The sequence below is a fragment of the Dermacentor variabilis genome, chromosome 3, assembly GCF_050947875.1.
Source record: "Dermacentor variabilis isolate Ectoservices chromosome 3, ASM5094787v1, whole genome shotgun sequence".
Taxonomy (NCBI): Eukaryota; Metazoa; Arthropoda; class Arachnida; order Ixodida; family Ixodidae; genus Dermacentor; species Dermacentor variabilis.
Window position 1 is genome coordinate 90,984,317 of NC_134570.1, and position 17,805 is coordinate 91,002,121.

A 17,805-nucleotide genomic window follows, 5' to 3' on the forward strand; every position below is an offset into this window, starting at 1 on the left:
TGGCGATACCTTCCTTGATAATGCAGCGTATGTTTTCTAGGCTGCCATCCTTCTTTTGCTCGGCTATCAAAGCCGACCGGCTGACTTTTAGCAACCTATCAAGTCCGTCTGACGTAGGCGCGATGAGCAAATCTGCAGATAGCTCTTCTAACTTTCCCTTATCGGGCATTTCCTCTCCAGTATCTGGCGCCTTCAACGCTACAGGCTCAATTTTATTCAGTTCGTCAGCTTGCTGCACCTCTGACCCTTTTTCATTGTTCGATAACGTCGGCCCCGCAACTACCGCCTTTTCAGCGAGCTCCCGAACCTTCGATCTGGTTAAGGCCTGAACGCTAGCCTCACCAAACAAAAGCCCCTTCTCGCGCAGGAGGTGATCGGACCTGTTTGAAAATAGGTACGGGTACTGGGGGGGCAGCATAGATGACACTGCCGCCTCCGTCTCAAGCGCTCCGAAAGGTCCTTCAATAAGCACTTTTGCTACTGGCAGACACACGCTATGAGCTTCCACGGCTTGCTTGATCCATGCGCACTCGCCCGTGAACATATGGGGTTCTACGTAAGACGGGTGAACTACATCCATTGTAGCTGCGGAATCGCGAAGCACTCGGCACTCTTTCCCGTTCACGAGGAGGTCTCGCATGTAAGGCTCGAGAAGCTTCATGTTCTCGTCAGTGCTGCATAATGAAAAAAACACAACTTTTGGTTTTGTTTCCGGACACTGCGCCGAAAAGTGACCCGGCTTCTGGCACGTATAACAAACGCGCGCTTGCCTCATCTCGAACCGCTTTCTGCGTTTGGCTGCCGCCGTCTCCTTACGTTCGGTCGCACTGTTTTCACTCGCATCCGCACTACGTGTGTTCCCCTTTGCTCTCATGGGTGTGAACTTCGGCCTCTCAAACTTCGAGCCAAATTCACCCTTTTGACCGTCCTTAGCTCCGCGAGCCCGACGCGTCACAAACTCCTCGGCTAGCTCAGCGGCTTTAGCCACCGTACAAACGTCTGGCCTATCCAAGACCCAGTACCGCACGTTCTCAGGTAACCGACTATAAAACTGTTCTAGCCCGAAACACTGCAGAACTTTATCGTGGTCACCGAACGCTTTCTCTTCCTTGAGCCACTCCTGCATGTTTGACATAAGCCTGTACGCAAACTCCGTATATGACTCACTTCTGCCTTTCTCATTTTCCCGAAACTTCCGACGGAACGCCTCCGCTGACAGCCTGTACTTTTTCAACAGACTCGATTTCACTTTGTCGAAATCCTCTGCCTCCTCTCTATCCAAGCGAGCGACTACGTCGGCCGCCTCGCCGGGTAACAAAGTGAGCAAGCGCTGTAGCCACGTTTCCCGAGAGAACCCCTGCTTCTCGCACGTTCGCTCAAAGTTAACCAGGAACAAACCAATGTCCTCTCCAAGCTTAAACGGCCGCATCAGGTCAGTCATTTTGAACAATACTCGTTCTCCTGCACCGTGTGCCTGACTTCCATTACGAGCGCGTTCCATCTCTACCTCGAGACGCTTCATTTCCAAAGCGTGGTCGCGCTCTTCTTTTTCTTTCTGCTCTTTAAGTTCGCGCTCCTGTTTCTCTTTTTGCTCTTTAAGTTCGCGCTCCTGTTTCTCTTTTTGCTCTTTAAGTTCGCGCTCCTGTCTTTTTGACCTCTCCTCAATAGTCTCAAGGCATTCCGACAGCTCGTCATCCTCAGCCTCTAACTCAAGAATAGCCTTTAGCAGTTCTGGTTTTCTGAGTTTGTCCGAGACATCCAGACCCAACTCTCTTGCAAGCTCCAACAACTTCGGTTTGCGCAACGACTTCAAATCCATGGCTGCTCTGAATGCTGCTTTCTCTACTGCCTATTATTGTCTTGCCGCAAACTAACCCGGCAGCAACGACAACCACAATTACCAGCTCTGTTTCTGACACTAACAAAAGCCTGGCAAAGCTCAGAAGAAGAAAGTCCCGCACTCACCAAACCTCGCAGCCAAGAGTTCAGCGCAGTCGTTCCGCTGCAGGCAACCAGTCATCACACAGGGCTCGTTGCACTGCTCCCGGATCGTCGTTGAGCTGCTCAGCATACAGTCAACTGCATATCTTCGCTGCTGGCCTCCGTTGTCGCGATCCCACCGCTGCCACCAGTTGTTGTGGTCGCGCCGGTGGCACGAGTTGTTGGGAACTCGGCGCTGACGCCCGTGGTTGCACCTGGGTCGCAAGCCCCAAGGGTAGCGTTGGCCTGGCGGCCTGGGGTACAACTGGAAGCATCCGAAGGTCCCGGCAAAGCATGAGTCGACTGGTAACAACAAAACAACTTGTTTATTCTAACATCGCAAAGAGTTGGCGGTCAGGTTGACCGAAGTAGAGAGACGGGAGTGCACTTTACGCAACAGAAGAAATCGGAGCCCTCCCTTTGGCGTCCGGGGGCAGCTGTTTTTATACTCTCGCAGTTGAGGGCAAGAAGGAACCCCTCTATAGACGAGCACGTGACTGTACAATGGGATAAGGTGACGCATACTGTCGTGTCGCCGCCGGTCGGGCACAATGGGGAGGAGAAGGTGGCTCACACTGTCGTGTCGCCGCCGGTCGGGCACAATATGCACATACACTCACACACGCACATGAAGACACGTGGCATCGGAACATGCCTGGACGCGCTTGGCGGGGAGGCGTAGCGGCGACGCCGAACGGGCCAAAATGTCTGCCGCTTTGTTGCAGTAGCGCCGGCTAAACCGCGCGTCGTAGGCGAAACGTAACATCACACAGCCGTGCTTCATTCGCTGCTCTCGTAACCACCGTTGCTGACGTTGCTCCGAGACAGGCTGCGTTGCAACACCACGCCGTCAGTTCCCACGACAGCAGCCGCACACAAATTTCTAGCTGACTTCCAACAAGGTACTTGGAAAACGCGCCGTGAGAAACAAAAATTAAAAATTACTGGCTAAAAAAAACCACGCAAATAAATTGCGGGCTATGCGAAAGAAGTATTTGTAAAGCAACTTTTATTGCATAATTACTTGATAAGTACGTTTCAAAAGAAAAGAAATTTGGGACCCTGGTTTTTCTTCGATTTAGTTTTTTGACACACAGTACGGCAGCCCCATTCCGGCCTTCAACCCCACATGAAAGCGCGAGTGGAACTCCCCTTTTTCCTACGCGCTGTGGGAATCAACATTACGCCAAGTACTTTGCATCTAGCTGGCTAAAGACCCTTTTCGCGGAGCTGTTCTCTCTGGAGAAACGAGATGGCGCTTTCAGCGGTGCGCCACTCGTTGCCTCGGCGAAAGCGCACGAATACTATTACCACTTTGCCCTGCTTCGGTGTGATCGGCCGTCGGAAACGCAACTGGGCTTTCGCTGACCTACTGTGCTCTATTTATGCTGCAAAATGTGGAGCGGTGGAGCGAATGGGTGTGCAATAGCTGGCTGCAAAAATCGTGACTGGCGTATTTAACGAATGGAATGAATAGGTGTGTCTAAGATCGCCGACCGCTTCTAGATAATTACTACATGCCTGTTTTGCAAGCCTTTCGCGACGTACGTTCTTCCTCGAGGATGAAAAACAAGTTCACTCATGCGCCAGCGTTCTATCGCTAAGGTCCAAGGAAAAAACTTCAACCCTGGAACTTCGGAAAGAGTGAGCACCACTCGTTACAGGGACCTCATTACCTACACGCATCATTACCTACACGCATCATTATCTACACACATCCACCCTAACTCACGCGAAAATTTACGCACACCCTGTCACCGACGTATCAAGAATAAGTGAACGGGCGCACATTTTGAATCAATGCGCCGAACGAAGCATCAGTGACGGCGACTGCACCGGCAAGACACGAATATTGGAAGCTTAACGTTTCATGACAGTCCACAGAGTAAGCGAGTGACTAGCGATAATATGTCTTTCCTACAAGCTATCACAAAGTACAGAACGTCCATGTTACAAGCCCTTGCGCGCAGTAAGAATAAATATATCGCAACTGGGCCCACCCACCAGCTATTCGGCAAAAAATAAACAATCAGATAGTGACCGCACCAGGGAACATTACTGAGTCAGAAACGTGACAAGCCGCTGCTTGACCGTGTTAGCCAAATAAATAACGAAGAGAAAAACACACTGGTCCTTATTCAATTCATAAGCTCAAGGTTTGAACTGCTTGGAACACATTTTTAGACCCGCTTTGAGCACAAGCACTGAATACTCTGCTCGCGCCGTTTGGACAAAGCACAATGAGTTCCGAGAGCGCTTCCGAAAGAAACTGGCATGCTCTCGTTTTAATAAGCAGTCCATTAGGTTCAGTATATGCAATGCCTAGTTGGTTACGCGGACATTATTTTACGTGAGTGAGTTTCGTGGTGTGAGCATTCTACTCCAGCAAGTTTCTCACATTCGATATAGAGAATACTTCGCTTCATCCGAATTAGTTGCATTCGGGTTTCACTGTAGTAACAGCTTGTAACGAGTAACGAGCTTGTGATTTTGCCTTCTGATCAGGAAGGCGGGTTTGTGACGCGCAAAGGATTGTTTAGCGAAAAGGAGCAGGTAGCGGTTCATATTTGACAAGCAGCCACGCTAAATTGACGAGGACCTGTGAAATACGAACTTCCCTCAACTCGTCCAAGTTTCTCTACTACAGCAGCTAGTGGTGCATTCAATTAAGAAGAGCGCTGTCAAAACGTGGTCCAAGTTCACTGGCCTTTGTAAAAGTTTGGACTTGACCGCTCCCGCGAACGAAGTTCGAAACAGCAAAGAAAACGATTTTAATGTGTTCTTCAGCAGTAAACCTCACGGGGCAGATATTCCTTTCAAAAGTATTGTAAGCGAGCGTGGTGCCACGGCAGCAATATCTAAGTCTCTTCCTCTAAGGATAGGTTGAAAAGGTCGAGGTGGACAGTCGATTTCATGTCTAGAATCCATTGGTGATTGCGCGATAACATTATTAACTACAATTACAGACCCTAGAATGATTTTAGAAGCTTTTAACCATCAAGGTCAAGGCCTGGTTTTTGCTCTCGATTCTCCTGAAATCACAGGCTTGAGATTTAAAGATTACTTTCGGTGGGAGTCCCGTTTACTCGGCGTGTCAGTCACGTACCTTGAAACAACTATTTCTTTGACTTCGTGCGCTAAGCTGGTGGAAAGAGCAGTAGCTATGCTTCGCTTGGAATCGGTTCTCGGCAAATAGGGCTCCCACCTAATAAAGTCTAGCTTCTGTAAGCAGGTAGGCCGCGTATTGCCCGCTGGCTTTCCTTTGACGGTCTTGAATGGTGTAGCACAGGGAATATTGCAAAAACAAATAAAGCATGGCACACGAAATGAAAAGGCTGACGCACAACATCCGAAGTTGAGGTCGGAGGTATAGTACCACATCTGCACGAGGTACCTTGTGTGCCATATGTCACACAACCATAACCGACATGGCGTGTAAACATGGCGTGCTTTTTTTAAGCGAAGCTATCTTTGCCTCTTCTACTTTCCCGCGGCCCCTGACTGCTGCTGATGTCTTGCTGCTGACTTGCAGAATGCGAGAGTCATACTGAACGTAATGTGGCTATGGCGCTATGTTCGTCGTACCATTGCCATTCTTGCTCACTTCCGGCTACAGTCTTAGATGATTGGCTGGTATCGGACATGATGCAAACAAACACAGGATATAGTGCAAATTGAGGCGGCTCTAGCCGGATGCGTATAGATCATACCGAAAGTAACGTCGCCACCACGCCGTCGTACCACTGCCATGCCTTCAGGCTACTGGTTATACAGTCTTGGACGACTGGCCGCTACCGGATGTAGTGCAAGGAAACAACGGACATAGGGCGAATAAAGGTAGGCACGACTGGAAGCTCGCTCCAGCATATCGAAAACAGGACCGTAAACTACGCGCCCCATTAATTGCTTAACTGAGAATGTTGAGGTACCAAAGCAGAGTAGCATGTAGGATACGTTGTGCATAACAGGGATAAAACAAAGGTACAGAGGAAAGGCATGGTCTTCTTTCTCTCTCTCTCTCTCTCTCTCTCTCTCTCTCTCTCTCTCTCTCTCTCTCTCTCTATCTATCTATCTATCTATCTATCTATCTATCTATCTATCTATCTATCTATCTATCTATCTATCTCTATGTATCTATTTCCCGTTTTGTGACGCTGGTGTCTACCGCTTCTCCTAAAAATATGGCGCTTTTTTTTTGTTGCTTTCAGCTGGATGCTTTGCTATAATTTGCACAGAAACTCAGGCTAGACAGGCTTCGTTCTCGCCGTATCGGAAATGACATGCGGAAACGGGCCGAGAACAAGCTTCAAGAATCTTTCTCGCATACGTTTATTATGTGACAGCTGAAGCCTCCGGTCGCCGTCGCACATGCGGTCGATAAATGGCCGTTTAATAGCTGCAAATAATACTAACGTAATTCTACATTTAGAAAAAACAAAACTTACCCCTGCAAGTACACGCCGAAAGCACCACGGAGCTCTCCGTCAAGATTTCTGACGTCATCATTTAGAATGGCCGATCTCCTCATAAATTGTATTGGAAACAACGCGAGATGACGACTTCGGACGAATGTTTTCTCTTGGACGAGGGTACATTTCTTGCGCACCACCTGCTGTATCCTGAAAGGGGGAGAGGACCAGTCAAGCTGTTTATAGAGCTCGATCGTACGAACACCTCACCGATGATTGGAATCAAGTTTTGTTCTGCTCTGCTTATTTTACCATTTCGGGACAGGCGTGTACCATCCCTCGGCACGAAGCACGCCAATCTCGAGACGCATGGTGCGATTTTGGGTGCGATCGTTCGTACGACCATTCGCATCGGCAACCGCACTCAACAGGTTCTCAACGAAATCCGCTGCACGCGGCGCCGAATCACACGCCGCGCATGCGACCAACTTGCTGAATATTGTCGTGCGACTGCCGCATCGGTCGGACGACCGCAGCCAATGACAGCGCCGGTAGCGTGAACGTGATGGCCACGTGGTACACCCGGCGGGGCGGGGCCGGCAAGCAGACATGACATGATCGACATGACATGATATGATGACATGACATGACATAAGCAGACAGACATGATCGGAGCCTTGCCGCTCCGATCATGTCTGTTTGTTTTTGTTTTTCTCCCTGGTCGAAACGCGGGCCTCTTTCGCTGCCGACTTAAATCGGCTACAATTTGTTTCTGACACGAAATAACTTCTAGAATAAGGTGACCTCGAAAGAGTGCGTGTTATAAAAATAAAACGTTGTGCGTAATAGTAAATCGTTGGCGTGATTTCTACTCGGACGCGGTCAGCGCAGACGCGCCAGCGATCGTATGTATACGAAGCGGCTTGCCTGACTGGCGTGTTTACTCAACGCTACTAACGGCACCGGGAAAACTAACCGTGTTTTCACTTAACAGAAACATAAATGTTCAGGCATTGATTGTGCTGACAAATTTAGGCGCTTCATTACGAGCTGCGGACGCATCGCAAGGGCCCTCGGCCCCAGATAGACGGCCGGCGAGCTAGGCCTACATCGTGTCCCAGCAATCGCAAGCTCGCCTGGCATGCTCGTTTGCTCCTGTCGGCGCCAATGAAATCAATTGTGCTGCAATTTAAGCGTGACATAATTGTGTACACGTTGTGCCGACTAACATAGGCGCTTCTTTATACGAGCTGCAAGCGATCGTGTCACAAGCGCCACCATTGTCGAATTCGATGGCCCAGCGAGGTATGCCTAGCTGCCGGCTCCTGGCCATCGGCGGCTGTTAACGGATCCGGTACTGCTAACGCGGCCTTGCGGAAACACGTCTACAGTGCTCACATAGACGTGTTTATATTGTAATCGTTTGTTTCAAACAAGATAGCTGTGCAAATACGGTTGATTTCACTTTCTGTTCGAAGTTACGCAGCATTCCTAACTTCCACGGTTCTGGGCGGAGCTACCCGCCGCTCGCTCATTTGTACCATGTGTCCCGAATCGCTGCATGCGGCAAGTCGCGCATGACGCACCGTACGACAGATCGCACGGAAAATCGCACCACTGAACTCCTACCGCATGAACGGATGCATGTTACCACACGCTCAAACTGCCACCGTCAAGAATCGGAAGGAGGCCTTCGGATGTCCATTCTCTCCTTCTACGAGAGAAAGTGGAGAATGAATGCTATATGGGGGGGGGAGGTGAAGTTTAGCTCATGGCTAGAGGCCTGGCCGGCATGCGACTGCAGATATGTCCCACGAACGGTGAAAGACGCACACAGGCGAAGAGCAGTAACGCATGAATTCGAGGCAATCCGCAGAGGTTGTATCCCGCAAGAACACCAGAAACGCCTCTGTCGGGGGAAACGTAGTGGCAGCACATCGACAGGGCGTGACAAGCTCACGCAAATAGGATGCGTTGAGTCACGAAATGTTCATAAAAAGCAACTTTCCGCGTCCTAGCGATGACGCACGAGCGAAAGTTGCATACGTGCTGGGAAATTCTGCCAGAAGCAACTCTATTCCAAGACAGTGCAAGTGCGTGTCGCTTGGCGGTAACACGGCTCGAAAGATCCAATTTCTCTGCCGCACCCGCTTTCAGAGAAGCCGACATCGGTTTCTCTGAATGATGGCGTCACAGCGCGTCATGTTTCGTCGTGTTTTGCCGTGTCGGTGACAAATGGCGCCATTGTTTCGTTGCGGTGACATTGCGAGCTACCCGTGTTTGACCGTAGTTTAGGCTTTCTTGATCACGGCGGTCGCATTTCGATGGAGGCGAAATGCTAAAACACCCGTGTACTTAGATTTAGGTCCACAGTAAAGAACCCTTGGTGGTGCAAATTATTCTGGAGTCCCCTACGGCGGCGTGCTTCGTAATCAAATTGTGGTTTAGGCACCTAACTTTTAGACCTTCATCCCTCTAGATCGAGAACCAACATCAAGAAAACCGGCGAGATAACGCCAGTACATAGCTGCCGAGCTGATATAAAACATAGCGAAAGTATACAGTACATTCCATGCGGGGGAAAATGAATTATAAATGGCTACCCGTTCGGCCTGAAGTGGGCAGGCATAGGCAGATCAGGTTGCACCATGTATGGCGAAGATCTACGTAATTTCCGTTGCATCCGCGTAAAGAAAGTCTGCGTGCGACCTCGACAAGAACCACGCCTGCCGTAAAAACTAAAAAGCGAGGCACCAGCAGCCTCCAGCGATCTCTACGGCCTTGAACTCATTCACTCAACTTGAGCCGATTGGTGTAGCATTGTTCAGATTTTGCAAGAACCGGCGCGTAGACAAAGCACAAAGTGTATGTGCGCCCTTATTTTTCTTGTGCGTCGTGCAAACGCTGTTCTTCCAAAATCTGAAGATCATTTATTCCAGATAGGCAGCAGGCACTCATCACATAAGAACCACCATCTTCTCCAGAACAAAGTTTTCCTTGAGGTTGCGCACAGCGTCCTTTTCGTACGCTACATTATCGCTTGCTCTGGCCTCCGACACGCATGCACAGGCACCACCACTATCAGTATTTGCGTGGCGCACAAAATACCGCGAATATTCTAGAATTTTGCAACAGAACCTTGTGTTACTCGCCTCGGCCACTCCGATTTTCCATGGACAATGTGCATTGACACTAAGGTGGCCCGTGAAGATGTCAAGCCGATGAACTTTGCACAGTACGTCTACGGTGATGAGCGGGTCCTGTTGGGGTGAGCACTGATCTTACTCAACTCTCACAACTGCAAGCTTAACTCCCTCAAGTCGAACGCTGGCCAGGGCTTCGAAGATTGTCGTCAGTGATCCTCAGCGTGACGCAGACGTCTCGCGTTTTTGCGAGTTTCGTGGTTCCACTCCGGCCAATCCTGTCGGCTGCGCCAAATTTGTAACAGAACAAGTGACCAAGCCATCAAGGCGTTCATCACTGCTCATTCCTGCTCCGAAAACGTTCAATCCTTAATCTTCATATCTTTCTTGCTTCTTCATCTTCGGCTATAGTTTACAAGTTTTAGCTTCTCTGTAAACATATTACTCTTTGCAGTATACCTGGATATCAGAGACGTCTAAGTGAGCAGCCGCTTTGATGCAGCCAATGTTTAACCAGAGAGAATGCAGAGCTGCCATTTCAGTGACCTACCAAAATCTGCCTAACTTCGGCTGTAAAGTGACGGTAGCAACATAATTTTTGGCGGTCAGGTCATTTTTCTCAAGTTTAATAAACAAGAATGCTCATGTAACACACAAAAAGAACTTCAAACGCGTTATATAGTTGAACAAAACGTAACAGGATGTCGCTAGCAGCGTTGCTACTGCCGTCCACGGCCCTAGTAGACTAGTGTTCCGTAAAAGGTACTACGTCTATACGAACCAGGTAAAACCCATAGAGCTTCCCACAATTACTATATAGAGAGAACTCTGGCACTGCAATCATTCAGCCATCATGGGAATGATGAATAGTACAAGGATTTGTCTGATCTTCGTGTACGGGACTCCAGACATTATTGTGGCTCTGCTTATTGCGCTTTATCTGGGCCTAAATTGGCCTAAATTTCAAAAAAATTTATGCTTTCTCATTGGAGAGGGTAACGAAATTCTGCAAGCACACATAATCGCTGCTAACTGCAGTGATTTCGCTTTTGCATGCGTCCGTGGCGTAATGGTTTCGATATCGGGCTTGTGTGGTGGAGTTTCTCTGTTCAAATCCTGCCATCGTGCAATTTTTAATAATGTTTCTTTAATTATTTCCAACGCAGTACTTCCTTAAAAATGATCACCTTGCGAAGTCACAGAGCCACTTAAAGCCAGAAAGACGAAGTCTGGGCAGATTCATGCACTACCCATCATTACCCTGCTGGCTGAACTGCGCTGCTTGCAGCTCCCGTAGACACCAGCGCGCCACAGTTCCCTCTAGTAATTGCATGAAACTCTGTGACAAAGCCTTCGCCTGAGCGATGCGCCATGTGGTTAGCACGTCCAGCTCCTATAGCTGCACGTCACCGGAAGGACGTAAGCTCAAATCCCAGTGACGCTGGTTGTAGGCAAAGTTTCGTTTTATTGCGGTAGCAGTTGTACGAGGCACAAGAACGCCGTCGGCGCCACCGTTGTTGTGCTGTCCCGCTCGACGACGCATGACGTGTCCCTCGCGCAGAGAGATAGGAGTCCTCTATAGAGAAGCGGTGTGCGTTCGGCTCCAAAACAGACGAAGGCAAATGGGCGCAGCGTCAACGCTTCGCTCAATCGCCTCGGTGGTGGAGCCTGCGCAGCGCTATGTCTTCCTCCGACGACATGAGCGTTGTGCACACCGTTGGTGCGCACGCTACAGTAGACCTATTGCAGTTTCTGACGTAGGCAGTACGTGGCGACGCTGTTGACAGTAGCGATGGCCGATATAAGCATGAAATGCTTTCTCTTCTAGAAACATTGAGCTAAAATCCTGAGCCGCTATCTGGGCACTCAAACCGAAGATGAAACGAGAACAACCAAGCATCGTTGCGAGGACAAAACGACATCATCCGCGCAACCGGTCGAAATTTAAGAAAATGTGGCCTTTGCCCCCCCCCCCTCCAACCCTTCGTATAGGACCACATTACATACGCTAGCTACTGCCCAAACAAGTTACAACAAATATTGCTTCCGAGCTCTTCCTAACGTTTGTTCACAATATCACTCAAGCCGTAACTTCTAGTAGGTTGAAGTTTTATTTGTCATCTCTAAGAGCGACGTTTAAAAGGCAGATACAGGGTACTATACACTTAATTGTCATCTTCTGGCGCTGAGACAGGGTTGCCTGTGCTCTTTCTAGCGCCAGAGTTCCGCGGTGCGTTTGGCCAACAACTCCTATGCACCGTTCCATACATAGCAGTCAACGCTGTGGAAGCTACGCAGGAAGTTCCGTCAAGAAAAGTTATCACTCCGCGCTGTTACGTTTCGCCTACGACGCGCGGTTTAGCCGGCGCGGCTGCAACAAAGCGGCAGACATTTTGGCCCGTTCGGCGTCGCCGCTACGCCTCCCCGCCAAGCGCGTCCAGGCATGTTCCGATGCCACGTGTCTTCATGTGCGTGTGTGAGTGTATGTGCATATTGGTGCCCACGCTTGTCGAAGCGCGGCAGCCGGGGAGAGGAGCTCCCAACAACTGTGAAGCGAGGGGGTCTGACAGGCGGCGACACGACAGTGTGAGTCACCTTCTCCTCCCCATTGTGCCCGACCGGCGGCGACACGACAGTGTGAGTCACCTTCTCCTCCCCATTGTGCCCGACCGGCGGCGACACGACAGTATGCGTCACCTTATCCCATTGTGCCCGAGCGGCACAGTCACGTGCTCATCTATAGAGGGGTTCCTTCTTGCCCTCAACTGCGAGAGTATAAAAGCAGCTGCCCCCGGACGCCAAAGGAGGGCTCCGATTTCTTCTGTTGAGTAAAGTGCACTCCCGTCTCTCTACTTCGGTCAACCTGACCGCCAACTCTTTGCGATGTTAGAATAAACAAGTTGTTTTGTTGTTACCAGTCGACTCATGCTTTGCCGGGACCTTCGGATGCTTCCAGTTGTACCCCAGGCCGCCAGGCCAACGCTACCCTTGGGGCTTGCGACCCAGGTGCAACAACGGGCGTCAGCGCCGAGTTCCCAACAACTCGCGCCAGCGTTCCGACTACAACAGCGCCTTCCGTCCGTGCTTCGCTGCGCGCCAACAACGTTCGCTCGGGCGAGCATGCACGTGAGGCTCCTCGCGACGGGTTGCAAATAAAAAACCCGAAAAGATCAACAAAAATAAAAATTACCCAAAATAACGCACTAGCAGCCGTATATCACGGTGTCTTTGTATCGAAGGATTAAAACTTCTTTCATTCAATACTGAGTCTACATTAAACAGTCGCGCACAATCACGGTCAAAAAACAGCCAACTATATCCAAGCGCGAACGAAGCCGCTGCATGAAGTCTCTCCAGACTCCACTAGCCTCCACAGCGTTGACGGCTATGTATGGAACGGAGTACAGACAGGTTTTTCGGCGCGCCGGCAGCGTCCAAGCCGACTGCGTCCGACCCGCCGCGGATGGCTGTTTGGCCGATAAGAGACTTGCACTAAAGTTGTCTGTGACAGGAAACTATTGCATCCATATGGGCCAGTGCACAGTATGGCGTGCTGCTGTGTGTTGTGGTATAGGGTGTGCCGTTGCGAACGGCACACCCTATACCACAACACACCCCGTTGCGAGTATCGTATCCTACCAATCTGCTTTACCGGTAGCCATTTCATGCTTGCATCTACTCTCGATTGCGGGAGAGCCATCAGTTTTGTTTTTGTTTTCTTGGCACATAGGAACACACGGGACCAAGAAGTTTCCGATTTAATTTCTCTTAATGCAGCGCAGTCACGAAGGGATCATTTCGTGATAAGGGTCATTTGACATCTTAGAAGGGCTCACAAAAGAAAGCAGTACGCCTTTCAAACACTATACACGTTTAAAACGCAAGCATAGACACATACCTTCAATGTGATCCGCTTTCAATGCAAGTTGTTGACACTTCAGCGGCGCTTCGCACTTCGTTACATGCAACAATGACCGGTATCGTCAACAACTGCCTAGCGAATCTCGGAACAACTTTTACAAAGCGTTCACGTTAACACAAGTTCAAGTTTACTGTTTGTTATTGCATGTACAAGAAACAAGCCGGCTTACGTATTCAGGAGGTCCCAGAGTGAGAAACTGCCAGGGGGACCTCTTATGATTAGTGAGTACATAAGAGTATTATAGCAGCAAGTAGAGGGCGAACAAACAAACAAAAAAAGAACGCGTCAAGAAATACAATTCGTGGGGAACAAGTTATAATAAATAGAAAATAATTAGATATGTATTAAAAACAGCGCTATACAATAATATCACAATAAATAGAGAGGGCATGGCACTCAGCCTCTAGACAGCATGTCTAAGCCGCTACTGCTACTTTTGCAGGTCCTGTCGTGTTTTTTTCGTTCTGGCTTCTCACCCACGACCTCAAGCTGGTGCTTGAGGCCGTGGGTGAGACGAGTAGGCCTTTTATCGATCAAGGTACAAATTCCTATCGGTAAGGAAACTGACACTATCGGTGACCTGTTTGAGGCCGTCTGCCAGCCCAATGAGAGTTTGCTTAATGTCGCTGACTTCTGCGGACAACGCTCCCGATTCACATATTTGTTTCACTACTGTCCTCCGTTCGGAGGACGTCGCAGTACCATCTGCCGGAGCTGGGATTGGAGTCTCGGTGGCCCTGACCTGATCTCTGCCATTTCGTTAACTAGCATCTTGATCGTGTTCTTGAGGTCGTCGTTCTCTTTGCGTAGGCGAATGACTTCCGCGTCCCTAGCGTTCTCTGAGGGCGGGTCGTTACGAGGTGCCGGAGCAGCCTCATGCCTCTCTAAACAATGGATCATACCCCGTAAGCAATGGCCCATACTCCCGTAAAGGCTACAAGCGCTCAGCAAAGCGAAGAGAACAGTGCATACATTCATTGAAATCACCCATACAACACAGAACAGCACACGTTTCAACAAAGAACAAGCTCAAAACAAGCATCCGAAGCGTCAATAAAGGATTGCACACCCCTTCCCGCAAATTTAGTAGGAGTTTTGCAACAGCTTCGTGTACATCCAGGTTGATAAGCACCGATAAGAGTTGACAAGGGTTGGATCATGTTTGATAAGCTTGATAACGACCGATGAGGGTTGATAAGGGTTTATACTGGTCGGATCAAGTTTCATAACATTGCACCGGGCTGCTTGGAGATGAGCAAGTGGCACAATGCTTACGCGCACTTCGACAACTTCCAGAGGAGTGTCTGCGTGAATATTTTCAACGTTTGGGCTCGCCCACGCAAACCTTGCTGACAACGAAATAAAACCGGCGCACAGCGCAGTTTATATGTAAGGCGCATGACAGAGCACTCGCGCTCTAGCGTCCGATTTGACGAGCGGCTCTGCATGCTGCACCATGCGGCACACAACGAATCGGTACACGTGTGACGGTCGTCCGAACGAACGAGCGGCGCCTAGAAGTACCAAACGAATTGCACTGCTCTTCTTCGGTTTACACAAACATCATCAATAAGATCATACCTGCTCAGAGGTGTATCCAGAGATTTTTTTTTCTTTGACCGAAGACGGGGGAAGGTGGAGGGGGTGCACGTATTTGGTGTGCCACCCCCTGGCGCTACTGTGCCTGCGGGAGCGACATAGGCTCAACCAGACGTACGCTTCACACTTCACCACTTCACGACGCGCTAGCGGGCCGGATGCCACAGCCGACGGCGCTTGCGATCCAGCCCGAGTTCGTCATCGAGCGAATATTTTGCCAACCCGATTAACATGTGTACACTTCTGTCGCGCGTAAATAAATACAACTGGTTTTCTCAACGCCGTCGAAGCGACGAGCAGACAGACGTGCAAGCCGAGCGAGCTTCGTCGCTGTCGCGATCGGTTCTGTCCAACTGCGACATGCCCGCGACTATCAATTTCGCCAGTGGGTCAGTACTCGGCGCTGTTTTACGAAACAGGTGCACTTGCACTTAGTTTTATTCAACTAGTACTAACTCGCGTCAGAAACAAATAGTAGCTTGTTTTTTATGCCGCACGACGATACAGAAGACTTCGTCGACTAGGGTGATGCCGACGCCGAGTGTTTCAAGCGCATCAAGAGAATAAATGACGCTGCATGTGCACGTTGCGATCAATACTGATGCATGAAACTGTTCAAGCACAGAACTGCTTTTATTTTCGCAAGCTGTCTTGCTGCGTGCGCCACAGCGAACGGCAGCTATTAGAAAACAAGCAAGCTTTACATTTTAATTCGGAGGCGCCAGGAATACAAATGCGTGACGTTATGACGGGGACCAGATCACTGGTCGGAGAGCTTAAACCCGCATTCCTGAAACAATTGGAAAGCGAAAGTGCAAGTTAGAATAAGCTTATGCCAAACGTAACCTTAATTTTTTATATCGCGAGAGAACTTACGACAAAAAAAAGCACTATATAGTTTTCAATCTATAAGTAAGCCACTGACACGTGAATGTATAAAGTTATTATTAAACATACTATAGCTACCGGGACTCAAAATAAAAGCCAGTCATTACGTTCTGCCCTTGCATACATTTTCGAACATGACAGCTGCGAGTTAAAACACTCAAAGACAACTAACTATTCCCAGCCTACCACCCATGGCATGGCGTCGCGTTGCAAAGATCAAGATCGCTCACTACGTCCCAGCCGCGGGGGCCGCATTACGATGGGAGCGAAATGCGAAAACGCTGATGTACCCAGAGTTCAGTGCACGTTAAAAAAGGGCGGTCGAAATTGAACAGTAGTCCCTCCCTATGGTGTGCCTCATAATCAGATAGTCGTCTCGGCACGTAAAATGCCAGAATTGAAGGTATTGCTATCTCTAGTCATGACTAAGACAGGTCTGCTTTCTGAGAAATAACCTGGGATACGTTACCGCTTCCTTGTCGCTGAGCCCCTATAACAGAAATGATGAAAACGGGAGCATGAGAAACTGTCAGAGCATTTAGTCCGCTGCATACGGGGTGTCCCAGCTAACTTTAGCCAGAGTTTAAAAATATGCAAATTCCACGTAGTTGGACAGAACAAAGGTAATGTTGTTTGCCGTCGCTTGCAGATACTCGAATTATGTTGTTTTTTTCATTCCGCCTAATTAGATAATTAGTCTTAATTATTCAGCTACTCAAATTGTATAATTATACGAGGAGTATCAAAGAGAAAATTGCAGCGCGACATGGAAAACTCCCCATACGGCTTTCTGTTGCTCAATACGTGCTACTTAAAAGTGTTTTTTTTTTTTTGAGCGCGAAAGAAGTTTGCAAATGAAGGCAAAATTGTCCCGCGACTGGCGCTTGCTGGCGACTGACTCGAGGCACTTTCTGTGCATTCGCGGGATACTTTCACGCTCGGAAAAACACATTACCTTTGTTCTGTCCAGCTACGTGGCATTTGCACATTTTTATACTCTGGCTAAAGTTAGCTGGGACACCTTGTAAAAACCTGATTTCCTTTTTCATATATATATAATCAACTGTCGCCATTGAAATTTCACATTTCATGTTGCTCCATTGAAACGAGGGAATATTCTATATTTGATTAGATAGATATACGGTGGTCGAATATTTCTCAAATAATCGGAGTCAATTCGATTCGGCAATTTCAGTATTCGAACACTGCTATTACATAAGCGTACGGTGAAAGGCAAGCTGCTCAAAAAAGAAGAAAGAAAGAAGAAATACAGCTGGGTCGCGAATTTCTTATAATAGTCCACGGCTTTCTCCGCGTATCGGCTGCAGGGTTGGCCACTCGGGGTGGAACGCTTCCTATCGCATTGCATAAAAAGTAGACCGTCCTGTATTCTTCTACTTTGGTGTCTCGTCCATAGCGCAGTTTAAGTTCCCAAATTACCAAGCAATCAGTTGTCCGCATATAATTTATCTGAACGAATAAAGAGATTGTCGAATAAGTCGATTGAATGCCTGCCTCGCTGATTAGTAAGGTGAGACACTTCATCACCATCAGCAGCAGCCGCGTCATCATCCTACTTTGGGGCCACTGCAGGGCCAAGGCCTCTCCGAGTGATCTCCAGCTACCCCTTTCTTGCATCATCTGGGTCAGTAGTATACCTCCAAATTTCCTCATTTCATCGCACCACCTTGGCGTACTATAGGCTGCTCCTGCGTTCTCTTGACAACCATTCTTTAAGTTCAGTAAGAATTGCAGATGATACACTTACCATGTGCTTAGCGAAGCAATTTTTCTGTTGAAGAAAGGCATGGTAGATAAGTGAAGTGACGCAAACTAGTACACAAAGAACCAGTGACAATAACAG

The 17,805-nt window shown here is 48.9% G+C and overlaps 1 protein-coding gene across 1 annotated transcript in view; it reads right to left on the reverse strand.

Annotated features, from left to right (window-relative positions):
- Positions 1-15,667: 15,667 nt before the first annotated feature.
- LOC142576028 (uncharacterized) overlaps positions 15,668-17,805 on the reverse strand; it is an 11,620-nt gene continuing 9,482 nt past the window's right edge. Inside the window, exons 4-6 of the mRNA XM_075685911.1 lie at positions 17,710-17,733; positions 16,411-16,431; positions 15,668-15,843 (exon numbers count right to left, since the gene is read on the reverse strand). Of these exons, the coding sequence (XP_075542026.1) occupies positions 15,814-15,843; positions 16,411-16,431; positions 17,710-17,733 (75 nt within the window). The 3' untranslated portion in view covers positions 15,668-15,813. The remainder of the gene's footprint in view (positions 15,844-16,410; positions 16,432-17,709; positions 17,734-17,805) is intronic.